Here is a 12,670-nt window from a genome sequence, read left to right on the forward strand (position 1 = left end):
ATAACTTTGAACTCTGTGCACGTGTGTCGGTAATTCCAACATCTGACCCCGTTTTAAGTCCACAGGAAGCTCTGGAATATATTATGTTGGTTATTAAAATAAAACATCGAAGGAAGTCGTGTCCGTTAACTTTGCGAAATTTCTTTTGAGTTTCTATGTGGACGTTGAAAAATTCCTCAGTCCGAAGATTGAAATCTCGGTGCTCGAATGTGCTGAACCAATTACTAACTTGTAATACGAATGAAAGGTGGATGAAGAAATAGGCTCGGCGAGTGATTGAACGAGCGGAGGCAGAAGATAAAGGATTAGCAGGAGAGCTCATCCGACGCATATCTACGCGTCAAACATACTTAAGACTACCCTCCGCCGGTTATATAACATGCTCGAACCGTTAGTTTTCCTCTATAACGCTATTTCTACACCACTGTTCCGGTATAGTGATTCTCCGAAATTGTTCGGCCGGAAAATTGTCAACGTAACAAACTTGATCCAATTTCCTGCGCATGGATATAACATTTTTCTTATTCGTGGGTATTTTTTTCTTTTTTCTGCTCAAGAAAACTGTAGAAAAGTGTTATAGTGGGAACTATAATTAGTCGAGAAGTATTAAAATTAGGATTATTAGAATTTCGTATAGAGTTCTCGGAGCGATTATGGTTGAAATAACTTGTCCTTTCGGTGGGGAGAAAATTATACGTAATTTGTTCGTCTTGAAATCGATGGGGGAAAAAAGAGGATGACGTAACGTATTACCACCTATGTTACAAAATCGAATCCAACTATTATTAGTCGAGAAATAAAGTAATATCTGAACCGAGGACAGTTGAGTGTAGAAGAGACACGCGATGGTATGCAAAATGCATTGTAAACTTTTTAAATGATCCATAAAAACCATCAACTCGTCGATTAAACGGCAACTATTATGGCGTTAACTAGTAGTAATGATATGGTGGTTAGTTCTAATCTACAACCACCCCTCGACCTAACTCGGTTCAGTGTCAAGCTCCCAGAATATCGGGCGCGCGGCCCCCGGTCCGGCCCCCGGTCCGGCCCCCGGTCTGGCCCCTGCCCCGACCGCCTCTCTAAATCTCTCGCGATAGGATTCTAGTATCGGCGATCGATCGTCCCATTAATCAGTCATTGCGCAAAGATACATATGTACATATAGGTAGATAGATATAGATATATCTCGCATTGGTTGGGCACGTTTACGCGCGAGGATGGTACCGTCAATTTATTATAATTATTCCCCTTCGGCCCCGGTGTTTACGACTGCCGGTGCTAATTCATTTCTTAATCTGATTTCGTAACCGGGCAGGTTGCGTTAGAACCCGATACCCGGGTAGTGCCTAATTAATCCCGACATAATTATCACTAATTACCGCTGACACACGCGCGCAAAACAGAGTTCCGAGGGGTAGGAATGGAGGATTCACGAACGTTTTTACGCGAGTAATATGTACTCCGTAATCGGGGATAAACGCCGATTGCATAATCATTGCGATGCGGAAGACTTTTCTATGTACATGTCTACATCTATTGTATCGTATGTATGTATATGGCACCTATACTAGGCACGATCGCTGCATACGTATTTTCTCCTATATGTATAATCACATCGAACGAACAATATCTTTGTTTGTCAGAGGGGACAGTCAACCGAGTGGAAACGGTTAATAGTGGAAACGGTTTATTACAAAATAAGTAGTGTTTACAGGATGTTTCTTATCCTACTTGCAATTGAAATAGTAAACTAAACTAAAGATCAATGGAACGCTGGTCCGTACATGGTCGATGGTACTTGCGTGTTGTAACCGTTTCGAGCCCCAAAATTGTTGTAATTGTTATCCAAAGAATTGGAGCCGAACTGATAATTGTTGTTTCCATTGTTGTAATTTCCATTCGGGGATTGATAATTGTATCCTCCGTTGTTGGTCCCTTAAACGACAAAGTATACGAAAGTTAATTCGGATAAAATAGTAATCTAGTTGTTTTAAAAAGTCGATAAAGTAATAGATAAATACCCCGACCTCCATTGTATCCAGCGGCAATATTGTTTCCCTGGAGACCAAACCGTTGGTCGGTAGGGTTGTTGTTAGCATTGTTCTGCGTGTTGTACTGATCAGGATAGGTAGCGGTACCCTCGTACCTAACGTCTGCGTGAAAACCCGTTCTCCAATCAGCGGTATAAGTCACTATTTGCGTCCTTCCATCGGGCAGTTGTACTCTGTATTCCCCTCGAACCGTTTCGCCGTCGCTGGTTTCTCGTCTACCAAAGTCGTTTCCGGTTGCCTGATCCTTCACCGCGTAACCAAACTCGTACGACATCGGCTGGAAATCATTTTTTACATTTCTTTCATTTCTTCAAAGTTGGAGAGATAATAATATTTCTCGAAATTTACTTTAAACAGACAATTTCAGCCCATGACAATTTCTCCAAAGTTGTAAAAAAAACCCGTACGATATTGGCTCGAAAGAATGTTTCTCAACCTCCTTACGTTTTTGTACGATTATTAACATCTACGGTAGAAGAATATTTGTTGCGTTTAAACACGAATAGGCTGTTGGTATGGTTGAAATAGTTTAACCGACTCGAAAGAGAAACAGTTTTCTTTGAGAATATTTGAGGGCAGATTCGCTTATAACCGACCCGTTTAGATTCTCGAGATCGATTAGCTAATCGGCACTAACGATTTACCGTGGACTATGCTCGCGGTCGCGGTTCGTCCTATTAATATTCTTGCATCATGATGCGGATTTACGCCACACACGAATGTGTTGCATTTAGGGACACGGGGTCCATGCGGTTTCCTGATCTTGGATGCGTGTCACGGACAGCTTTTTCTATTTCAACAAGTTCCTCAGTCCCGACGTACCGTGTATTTTTTATTTACTTTAAACGGATCGATTAAATTGCATCATCATCGTTTACATGTACTTCGGGAGCAATGTTTATCAAGTAGGAGATCTTTTTCTACAAACCCAATAGAATAACTTTACCCTTTTCTAAAGACTAGACTGTCTTTTTCTATATTATCGAGGGCACGCGAGGCCTCTATTACGATCCTTGGAAAGTTACGGCGCGGCGTCCAGCATTCCTGATTTCATACGTGACAGATGCGTTCGCTGAAAAGTAGATTCCTCTCAGCCATGTGCTCCCCGTGCATCCTCTGTACCCCCGTCTATGAAAATCGGGCTACTTCGTTCCACTATTGCAACAGTATTTCATACTCTTCCCTCTCATCTCCCTAAATCATCAATCTCTCGCGTCGGAAAAGTGCCACGGTCGCTCACGGCGTTCACCAACTACGAAATACTGTTGTTGCCAACCATCGGAAACCAGACCACGATTGTCCGATAATTTTAATCAATTACTACAATAGAGATATTTTTATTTCCAGCCGTATGCAAAAATTGGTAAATCGAGAGACAAAATACGTGTAAACTTTGATAATAACAATTAAAGCCAAGGTGTCGAAAGACTTTTCCTACAAATGGTGCATAAACTAATACACATACTATTTGTTATTAGTAATGTACGTATAATTAAACGAATCGAACGGAGATAAAAAATAAATAATTATCTTGCGTTATACGTTATTTCGAACGTTAAAATGCTTTACCATCTTTCCAACTGCTTCTTTACATTGTAGGTGAGCGCATTAAGGTTTCGTCAGCGTTGCAACGGTAAAGGAGTGGTTTACTGGTGCGTGTTGCAACCGAGTTATAGGGTGCTTCAGGCTTAGAAATTTCCTTAGAAATTTGCTTAATAATAGTAGGGAACGATCTAAGTCGTGGACACTAGAAAATGGTCTCGTTTTTAAACGATCCTCGAGCCTGTTTGTTTCTTTCTATTTTTCAGCAATTATGAAAATCAATTATGAATAAGCTTGACAAGTCCATTTTCTGGCGTTCAGTAAGCAAGCTCAGCTTGTTAGCGTAGATCGGAAATGAGGCAGGATTTATTTTGAAAAATTTTCCCTTTTTCTTCATTTCTTCCTCTCGATTATTTACAAATAGCAACGCAGAGTTGTAAATTAGTATAAATTAAATAGTTTTCCCTGTAGAAAAATTCAACGATCATTACCTATTTTGTACGTGTTGTTTCACGATCGAACCAGTAGATCCCATGCCATTAAAAGTACAAAGCATAATCGAAGCCAATGATCGATCGATCCGTTCTATATTTACGTAACTAGATTGTAAAGTTCAATGTTACTTGTAGAAACAGCAGGTAACCCAGATCTATTCGCATCTATTTATTATGAAACGATATGACGAAAATTGATGAAATCTTATTTCCTTAAAAGTTGTACGAAATTTTATTGTTAACATATATTGTACATATAGAAGTACCTTTGAATCTTTCGATCATTCCAAATGGAATTTAAATATTTTAAACTTGTAATCGCGAGATACTAACTAAGAGTTAACACGATTACTGACCTGATCAACGTAATCGTTGTCGTTTCCATTATCATAGTGATGATTACCGAAACCGTTTCCTCCACTAGACGAGCCCTGGTTGTTATTGTTGCCAGCATAGTTTCCTGGCACACCGTATTGACTGCTCAATGGAGGCTCGCAATACACTATTCCCATACTAATCACCAACGCTAGCGATACCTGAAAATTAGTCTCTTTTAATATCTATTAACAACCAGTATATCGTAGTAAACTATAAGATATTTTAGAGTTTAAAAACCAGGGATGCTCCGGTGTTTAATAAATAAACGTATTAATTTTACTCAAAATTTACTAAATTTTTCACTAAAGTCGCAGGAAATTCTCTACGAGTGGAACGCGAATAAAAATGAAAAGTGTTGTCGAAATTACTGGTAAAAGTCGTTAAAGCAAGAGTGGAAGCAAAAGATGAGACATAGATTCCCAGGCATACGCGAGATGATCAAAAGTAGCTCGCCGTTGCGTAGGCGAGAAATAAAACTGTTTTCCTACCATTTGATTCGTGAGAACGTTCCGCGAAGATTGCATCACCGGTACCGTTCGAAATCAGTGCCAGATTAAAACGCAAATATGAACAGAAGAAACGGATCATAGGTACAGCCAGTAGAGACGATCAACACTTTTCATTTTACAAAATCGGCCGACACGCGTTACTTGTTCTCGAGCAATCTCTCCCAATTGCAATCCAATTATTAACGATAATGCTCCAGGCACGCAACAATTAGTGTAGCGTGGATGATCGTGTCATTTAACACGTAAGAATAGTTGTGCTGTACCCTCTTGCGAAATGTTCGTGTTGTTTGTTATTTATATTCTCGCGTGTAAACCAGCAGCGTAGTGAATTAACAGAGATGAGTACACGCAAGCAAATAGGTACACTTACATAATGAAATTATTCAACAGCCTACTACCGTACCCCGTGCATCGTGTCACAACCGATGAACCGATCAACTGCACTTCGAACCGAACTTACACGGAACATACATACTCGGAACACTCTACAACACTTTTATCTGTCTACGATACTACTATTGATATACTGTTTAACTGCCTTAGGGGATGGATAGATCGTTCGTTACGTATGGAAGATTACGGAACGATTATGGAACGAGGTAAATTCAACGGGAATGGGCTAGAAATTCCATAGTAATCGATATACATATGCATGTATACTTCAACGATCTACCGATCCGTTTAAAAATAAATTATACGTACATACAGTAAAATTACTATTATCATCCGGCATACTCGGTACTGGGGCAATGCCGGAAAATCAAATGTACTACCAGATAATTGAACTATACCTACATATGAAGCGATAAAAGCGAGGAATAGAATCACTGACGAGGTATACGAGTAACCAGATACCCCTTTCGATTAATTTTTCTCACTTTACGGGGCTAAGGAACAACTTTTCACACGTTGTCGGAATCTCCAAATATTCTTCACCAGAATACGCGTTGTTTGCATTTTGAAAGATTAAAATCGTCCAATCGGTTCAGGAGTTATGATGTTTTGAACAAATGCATGAAATTACAGGGGGCCCTAATGAAAAAACGTTTCCATCGGGAATCACTGGTCACAAACTAACAACGCAAGCAAAACTATCACCATAGATATTATAATAATGGTGTCGTGGAAGAAAGCACGTTGTGCACCGAAATACACCCGAGTACACTTATGAAACATGTTTACCTGTCGCACTATCCTATCCATATTCGAAACAAGTAAATATCCCCGGTAGTAACTGTCTAACGAATTGCTGAATTATGGTTGACGGTTTTCCTTCCTAGGTAGCTTATATATAGAGAGCTAAGCTAGGTGTACGCCTACGAAGATTCATTTCCTGTGTTGGATTGGGACCTGATCTAGACTCGGAGGAGGACCCTGGATCCGAGTAGGATCTCCCACTTTGTCAGCGTGTACTCTAGTTCACATAGGAACGTGAACGCGTGTGCGAGAACATTGCTTCCCATTATTTAGTGAATCCCCGGAGCATGATTTCGGGGCCGGTATGAGAGTAACGCGGGAGAGGCGCAGCGCGTCTTCCACCCTGGAGAAAGCTAGTTGCTTCACCGTCGTGGGACACCTCGAGCATTTCGTCTGCTAATTAGCCAATCGAGGCCTAATTAAGGACCATTGTCCATCTACGGAGCATAATCCTGAGTTTCGGCGAATCGAAAGTTTCGGTAGATCGTGTAATCCTGTTGGAATTACGTGTACCCATCCCTCGAAACTGTCAGAGATAAAAAGCAATGTGCAATAGAGATAAATCCAACATAAAACTGGATTCTAGATCCGGTGTTCGCTAAATTCGAATTGTCTTCGATAGTAGATGGAACTGTTGTTGTAATGTAATGCCTGTTGGAAGAAATGTTTTACAATTAACAAGAACATTCTTTAAAGATTCCATCGATAAATAGATCAAACTTTGTTATACCCAATGGTCGAATTTGATTTTCCGGTATCTGAGAACGGTTCGTCAGATTACAGAGTAGAACGTGATTAATAATCGTTGATCTCGTTTATGACAATGGGGGGCCTAATCGTGGCATCGATCTAATCTCCTGAATCAACGAGTCAAACGGGACCTAATCAAGACTGGTTTATTGTTTATTTACTGTGCGAATTCTCACTTTCGATTCCTTTCGTAACCTTTCCCCGATTGTTGCTCTCCGTTACGTCAACGAAACGGAAGCTACAGCGTTGCGATAAACACCTTGCTCCCTGCACAACCATTTGCTTAATTAACGACCATGTCTACTTGCTTTTGCCATGGGACACCAAGAAAACATTCTGTTATCATTTCCATAATTTCGGCCATTCTACGCGTTTTAAAAAGATTCTTTCCTAATTGAGATGGGCTTCATTCACTATAGTTCTATACCGTGTACTAAAATAAAAGAAAAAAACTGTTAAAAGTGTTAATTATCGATTTTTCAATCTTAAAATACCCCTTTGAAACTAAATTTCGTTATCAAGTAACTATTATCGAAGATGGGAATTCGCTTTAAAAATGAGAGAAAATAAAAAATTGTTTAATTAAAACAAACAATGCGAACACAAACATAGATTCGTGACGTAACACGAATTAAACTAAATTTCTAACTGGAGGATTGTTATTGCACAATGGTACTGACAATGAGTCTCTTCCAGTACTTTCTTGATGGCTGAAAGCAATCTGATAATCTTCCCCGAGCTAGCATGATGGACAAGGTCGTCATAGCTTCAATGGAGCATGCTCTAAATTCATTCCGACATTATGCAACAATCCTTCGGACGATTTCAGTCATCTCTTGTCTATGCACGATGTTTAATGTACCTAGTTTCTTATGAAACATCATGATGTGAATAATGAATTAAGAAAGGCTTCGCTCATTGCGAGTCTAACAAAATGTTTGTTATTTCGTCACTTTTGCCATACCGAGCCTCTTCGTTCCCCGGCCATCGAGATTAAAAGCGAATCAGGGATGTGTTATAAACGAACCACTTCTCTTCAAGTCTGTTGTCCAACATCTAACCAACTGTGGATGATTTAAATAAATCCAAATAAATTTTAACTCTGGTCATCCATGATGATTGTTTGGTATTTTTTTAAAAAAAATCAAAGTTTCCTTTATACATATTTAGATTCATCAAATATAATTTACCCATCTTTGGAACATTCACGGTATTTTTTCCAAGTAAAACTAATGAAAATTTTACTCTTTATTTCGAGTTCCTTAGCTACCGCATGAAAAACAAGAACAAAACACAATGTTTCGTTAGAAAATATTTTTTTATTAAAAAAGACAGTGGTATTAAAGCAATTGTACAACATTTTTAAATTACTACATTTTTAATTTACGTTCTTTTTTAAATCTACTCACTGGTCTAGTTTCTTCATCTACCTTCGAAGCTTCTACTTTCAGAGACAAATCTCTTTCTTTAATGTCTTTCACCACCTAGAAATCGCAAAAGTATTATCATTTTCTGTCTGTCTGTTTTTTTTCACTTTGAATACGAATAAGTGTCGAAGTAATTGTAAACGAAAATTACGTTATTTTTAATGTCATATATAACATAATTTCAAATTCAAATTTTAAAAGGTGTCTTTATGTTGAAATACTGTTAATCTACCTAAAATTCAACAAAAATAGATAATATTCTTACCGTTTCGTAAGTAGAATATTTCGTGCACGCTTCTTCATCATCTTCTTCTTCTGTACTATAATCAGGAGAAGCAATTTTAACAGGAATATCGTTAGGAGACCTCTTCAAATTAGATTTGGCTTTTAAAAATGTTCTACAAATATCTGCAGGTGTTTTAATAGAATCGTCGTCCGATTTAGTAACTGCATTGTTTTCAGAATGACTAAATTCTATTTTAAGAACTTCTTCCTCCAAATCTTCTATGTCCTCGCTTTCTTTTCTTCCTTTTATTGTATTTTTAACTTCTTTATTTACTAGATCTTCTTGATCCACGAACGAAACTGATTTTCTTACTTTGCATTGTCCAATTTCTTTTTTATTCCTTTCAGAAGTGGAAATAGGTGTCTCATTTTGTTTAGAATCTTCCTTCTCACTTTCTGAAGAACTTTCAGCTTCTTCATAGAATTCTTCTTCTTCTTCTTCTTCTAATTCTAATTCTTCTTCTTCTTTTTCTTCTTCTTCTTCTTCTTCTTCTTCTAATTCTTCTTCTTCTTCTTCTTCTTCTCCTTCTTTGTAGGATTCCTCTCCAAGGAGTTGGTATCTTTCATCCTCCAGTCTATAATCAAAAATATTTCAAATTAAACAAGGATAACGTACAAATTTTTAAAAATTGTAGACTGAAAGTTAATTACTAATTATTTAATTTTTAGTAAAATATAGAATATTTAAATAATCAATATGGTATAGAATGCTTGTAATTCTCATTCCTTTTCTTTCCACCTCTTTCAACCTTTTATTTCCAAAGAAAATTCAATTTATTATTAACTATGCTCCTAAACAGTAACAAACAGATTACCTGTTAAATTCATCAGCCAGTTCTTCCTCAATTTCCAGCTGATCGAGCCTATGAAATAGATCTTCCTCCGTCTGGATCTTCTTTTGTTCCTCTTGTCTGAGTTTTGCCAGTTTTTTATTGTACTCCCTCTCACTTACTCTGTGTTTCTCTGCAACAAATCAAAAATTCACGTACATAAATTAAGAAAAACTTTGAAAAAAATCATTACTTTTCCATTCTTCCACTTGATCTTTGTTCCAATGTTCTACAATTTCTCTGCTGGAACAATCTTCAAAAAGATTACTTTCCTTTATAGCCATTCTAGTTTCGTACAAATCTCTTTCCATGTCTAGGTTTTTCAATGTTTCCTCCGCTTCTACACGAAACATCACCGTTATGTAAATTGTATTTGCAATCGTAAAATTTAATTTAATTAGTTTATCGATACCTTGTATTCTTCGTTTACACAAAGCTTCTGCACCAGAAGCACTGTACTTGACAAAATAACCGTCGCCCAAGCAAACTAAAACCTCGTTAGTATGAACTAGCTTTCCTTTCATTAGTGCTCGCTTTCCAATCGGAACCATGCAATTTACATGTACATCCTTTTGAAAAACTTGTAATGCTTCAGAAACTTTCAAATGACCATTTCTGTAAGCTGTCCATACTTTTCGCAGCTGTTCATTTTGTTGTATACCCTTAAAAAAATTTATTAGACTCAAAATATGAAAAATTAATTTTATTCGCTATACATCAAAGATTGAATATCGAAATCCTTGCAATTCCGAACTAATAAGTAATTCTTTTATTCTTACTCAAATCTACCTTCAAAAAAACTTGATCCAGGAGTAAATGTTGAAAATTTTGTGATTCACCGACATTCATTATTGGAAATTTAAGGCTAACAATATTTTTTTTTAATTTTAATTTTCAAGCAATTGAATCGACAAGGTTATTTAGACTAATAATAATATTTATTTTTTTTTATTATACGTTTAAATAGAGTAACATTACTTATCAAATACGATAATTTAGTATTCTTGAAACATTTTACACTGACAAATTTCATCCAATCTCATAAAATTATAGAGAATTGAGCCCTAAAGTAATCCCATCAATTAATCCCAAGAAAAGAGTAATTAGTAAATTATCGACCAGTAGTTGATTAAAAAAAGTGTTTTATTACAAAGAACCGAAAATCAAGGCGCTTCTTATCGTTTTCGATGCGTTTTCACTCCGTCAGAAACATCCAATTTAACCTAGACATAACCACAAAAATTTAAATACATAGTAATAATTTCAGAAATGTATATTAAGTATATTAAAAAATCTAAATTTTTTAACTGCAGTTATGCTCCTAAAAGAGACTTAACTGTTGTAAATAAATAAATAAATAAAGAAAAGATAATTTTCGATCTATTATATTGGGGGCGGCATCTGGCGTTGGAAGGAACGAACTATTTTTCAACAAACTTGGGCGTTCTGCCGTAGATGGTGCTGTAATAGATATTTTCCCGCCATTGTAATAAATCCCTTAATATATTTAGTAGTTGGTAAGAAATAGTGGTGCCATTTGGAAATACGGAGAGAATGCCAGACGCTAACAAGAAAGACGTTTAAGAGTAAGAAGGAACCAAAACAATTAGATAAATTGCATACATTGAAATGTACAATGTTTAATGTCCAACTTTTTTGTAGCCTCGTTTCGAAAGGTTTTCTAAAATTGTTTTCATTGGTACAAATACGCAACGAATGTTCTTACTTTAGTTACCAGATGGCGTAAACGTTTACTTTCGTATTATAGAGTCGCATACTTACACGTGTCGTTGATTCGTGACTTTGTCCCTTGATTCTTTTCCGGTTGAAGAAGAATAAGCGCAAGATGGTTAGTGATCTAGTGAAAATCCATTTCTATTTAAACCATCATAGTCGATCGCCTTTTAAAATTTTAATTATAATTATCTCGACCCTACTGTGAACCGAAATAACTATATATTTTTATTTTCAATAATGGCGTGCAAAACGACAACCATGAAAACGTAACCTTTATTTTCACTTTAAACTTAACGTTCAAAGTACTCATTAAAAATTTTGTTATTTGAATGACGTTTAAAATATTCCAGCTTAAAAATTATTTATTAAAAATGTTGAAATGTTTTTATTGGCGATAATAATTGAATTTTTGAAAATATTGAATGTGTTCGAAAAGTGTCATGGAGAATATTGTGATTACTATTCCAGGGTAAGGTTAAGTGTACTGAATTGCGGACGAAGGATAAGAAAGAGTTGTTGAAGCAGCTGGAGGAGCTCAAAATGGAGCTGACAAATCTTCGTGTCGCCAAGGTCACCGGGGGAGCTGCTTCCAAGCTTTCGAAGATGTATGTATCAATTTTGAAACTTGTTCGTTCAATGCAATATCATCAATTCTTGGACTGTTACACATTTCAAATCAGAACCTTTATACGTTTATGTTAGACACAGTTAATAAACAAATTAGAACCCTATTAGTCATTTAGCACATTCATTGCCGACACATGTCGTGCACTACCGACACCGATCAGAGCCATTTTTATATTCATACTGTTTAATTTTTTATTCATTATTCAGATAGATAGATGCTAAAGCAAAAGACAAGCTTTCCGTCTCAAGCATTTTATTGAAATTGTAAGAATTAAATAATAACCATGTACAAGTAAAAATTGAAGAATTCAAAGTGCATCGAAAGTTTATTTTATTATTTTTTTGTTTACTTCTTACAATTCTAGTTTCCTTTAATAACATACAAAATGCAATTAAACTAATTATTGATTTTTGAATCTTTGTTTTCCATTTGTACTAATTTGTAAATTTTGTGTACTTCAGCCGTGTAGTGAGGAAGGCAATAGCTAGGGTCTACATAATCATGCACCAAAAGCAAAAGGAGAACTTGCGTCTGTTGTATAAGAACAAAAAGTACAAGCCTCTGGATTTGAGGCCAAAGAAAACAAGAGCCCTAAGAAGGGCTCTAACACCTTACCAGGCCAGCAGAAAGACACTGAAAGAGATTCGCAAACGATCTGCTTTCCCTCCAAGGAAATACGCTCTGAAAGTGTAATCTACAATTAATAAGGGACAAAATAAAAATTTTTTTTAAACTTAGCGCTATCTAATTTTACGGTAATGAAATTTAAACTCCTGAAATCATCTGCAAATGCTTTTTATTTTCTATATAAAAGAGTATAAAAGTTAATAGTAGGCCAG

At 36.4% G+C, this 12,670-nt stretch overlaps 3 protein-coding genes across 7 annotated transcripts; 1 reads left to right on the forward strand and 2 right to left on the reverse strand.

Annotated features, from left to right (window-relative positions):
* Nucleotides 1-539: 539 nt before the first annotated feature.
* On the reverse strand, nt 540-6,779 carry LOC122403931 (pro-resilin-like). 3 transcript variants are annotated; one of them, XM_043407737.1, is made up of 4 exons: nt 6,160-6,779; nt 4,447-4,626; nt 2,025-2,331; nt 540-1,938 (listed from the first exon to the last, which is right to left on the reverse strand). In XM_043407737.1, exons 1-4 carry the CDS (start codon nt 6,178-6,180, stop codon nt 1,766-1,768), a joined length of 681 nt encoding a protein of 226 aa, XP_043263672.1. In that variant the 5' UTR covers nt 6,181-6,779; the 3' UTR covers nt 540-1,765. The 3 variants fall into 3 exon arrangements, with proteins under 3 accessions (XP_043263672.1, XP_043263674.1, XP_043263673.1); XM_043407739.1 differs by lacking the exon at nt 6,160-6,779 and adding an exon at nt 5,348-5,452; XM_043407738.1 differs by lacking the exon at nt 6,160-6,779 and adding an exon at nt 4,837-5,051.
* Nucleotides 6,780-8,267: 1,488 nt separating this feature from the next.
* Nucleotides 8,268-10,827, reverse strand: LOC122403927 (unconventional prefoldin RPB5 interactor-like protein). 3 transcript variants are annotated; one of them, XM_043407735.1, is made up of 7 exons: nt 10,256-10,827; nt 9,879-10,128; nt 9,660-9,806; nt 9,452-9,599; nt 9,092-9,211; nt 8,617-8,998; nt 8,268-8,408 (listed from the first exon to the last, which is right to left on the reverse strand). In XM_043407735.1, the coding sequence occupies exons 1-7, from the start codon at nt 10,313-10,315 to the stop codon at nt 8,295-8,297; spliced, it is 1,221 nt and encodes a 406-aa protein (XP_043263670.1). In that variant the 5' UTR covers nt 10,316-10,827; the 3' UTR covers nt 8,268-8,294. The 3 variants fall into 3 exon arrangements, with proteins under 3 accessions (XP_043263670.1, XP_043263669.1, XP_043263668.1); XM_043407734.1 differs by having other exon boundaries at nt 8,617-9,211; XM_043407733.1 differs by having other exon boundaries at nt 8,617-9,211; nt 9,660-10,128.
* A 403-nt stretch (nt 10,828-11,230) lies between these two features.
* LOC122403935 (60S ribosomal protein L35) lies at nt 11,231-12,568 on the forward strand. Its single transcript, XM_043407748.1, has 3 exons — nt 11,231-11,315; nt 11,672-11,808; nt 12,293-12,568. Exons 1-3 carry the CDS (start codon nt 11,313-11,315, stop codon nt 12,522-12,524), a joined length of 372 nt encoding a protein of 123 aa, XP_043263683.1. The 5' UTR covers nt 11,231-11,312; the 3' UTR covers nt 12,525-12,568.
* Nucleotides 12,569-12,670: the final 102 nt, after the last annotated feature.

This window comes from Colletes gigas, unplaced genomic scaffold (genome assembly GCF_013123115.1).
Source record: "Colletes gigas isolate AHSC1104 unplaced genomic scaffold, ASM1312311v1 Colletes_gigas_Sc00085, whole genome shotgun sequence".
Classification (NCBI taxonomy): Eukaryota; Metazoa; Arthropoda; class Insecta; order Hymenoptera; family Colletidae; genus Colletes; species Colletes gigas.

What these genes read in the sequence shown, in the direction of transcription:
- LOC122403931 (XM_043407737.1), bottom strand. Translation starts at nt 6,180, where the DNA reads ATGGATAGGATAGTGCGACAG. An exon ending in TGGATAGGATAGTGCGACAG is followed by an intron (nt 4,627 to 6,159) that starts GTAAACATGTTT and finishes ACTAATTTTCAG; the next exon opens with GTATCGCTAGCGTTGGTGAT. An exon ending in ACAACGATTACGTTGATCAG is followed by an intron (nt 2,332 to 4,446) that starts GTCAGTAATCGT and finishes AATGATTTCCAG; the next exon opens with CCGATGTCGTACGAGTTTGG.
- LOC122403927 (XM_043407733.1), bottom strand. Translation starts at nt 10,315, where the DNA reads ATGAATGTCGGTGAATCACAAAATTTTCAACATTTACTCCTGGATCAA. An exon ending in TGGATCAAGTTTTTTTGAAG is followed by an intron (nt 10,129 to 10,255) that starts GTAGATTTGAGT and finishes AATTTTTTTAAG; the next exon opens with GGTATACAACAAAATGAACA. An exon ending in TCAAGTGGAAGAATGGAAAA is followed by an intron (nt 9,600 to 9,659) that starts GTAATGATTTTT and finishes GATTTGTTGCAG; the next exon opens with AGAAACACAGAGTAAGTGAG.
- LOC122403935 (XM_043407748.1), top strand. An exon ending in GCTTCCAAGCTTTCGAAGAT is followed by an intron (nt 11,809 to 12,292) that starts GTATGTATCAAT and finishes TGTGTACTTCAG; the next exon opens with CCGTGTAGTGAGGAAGGCAA.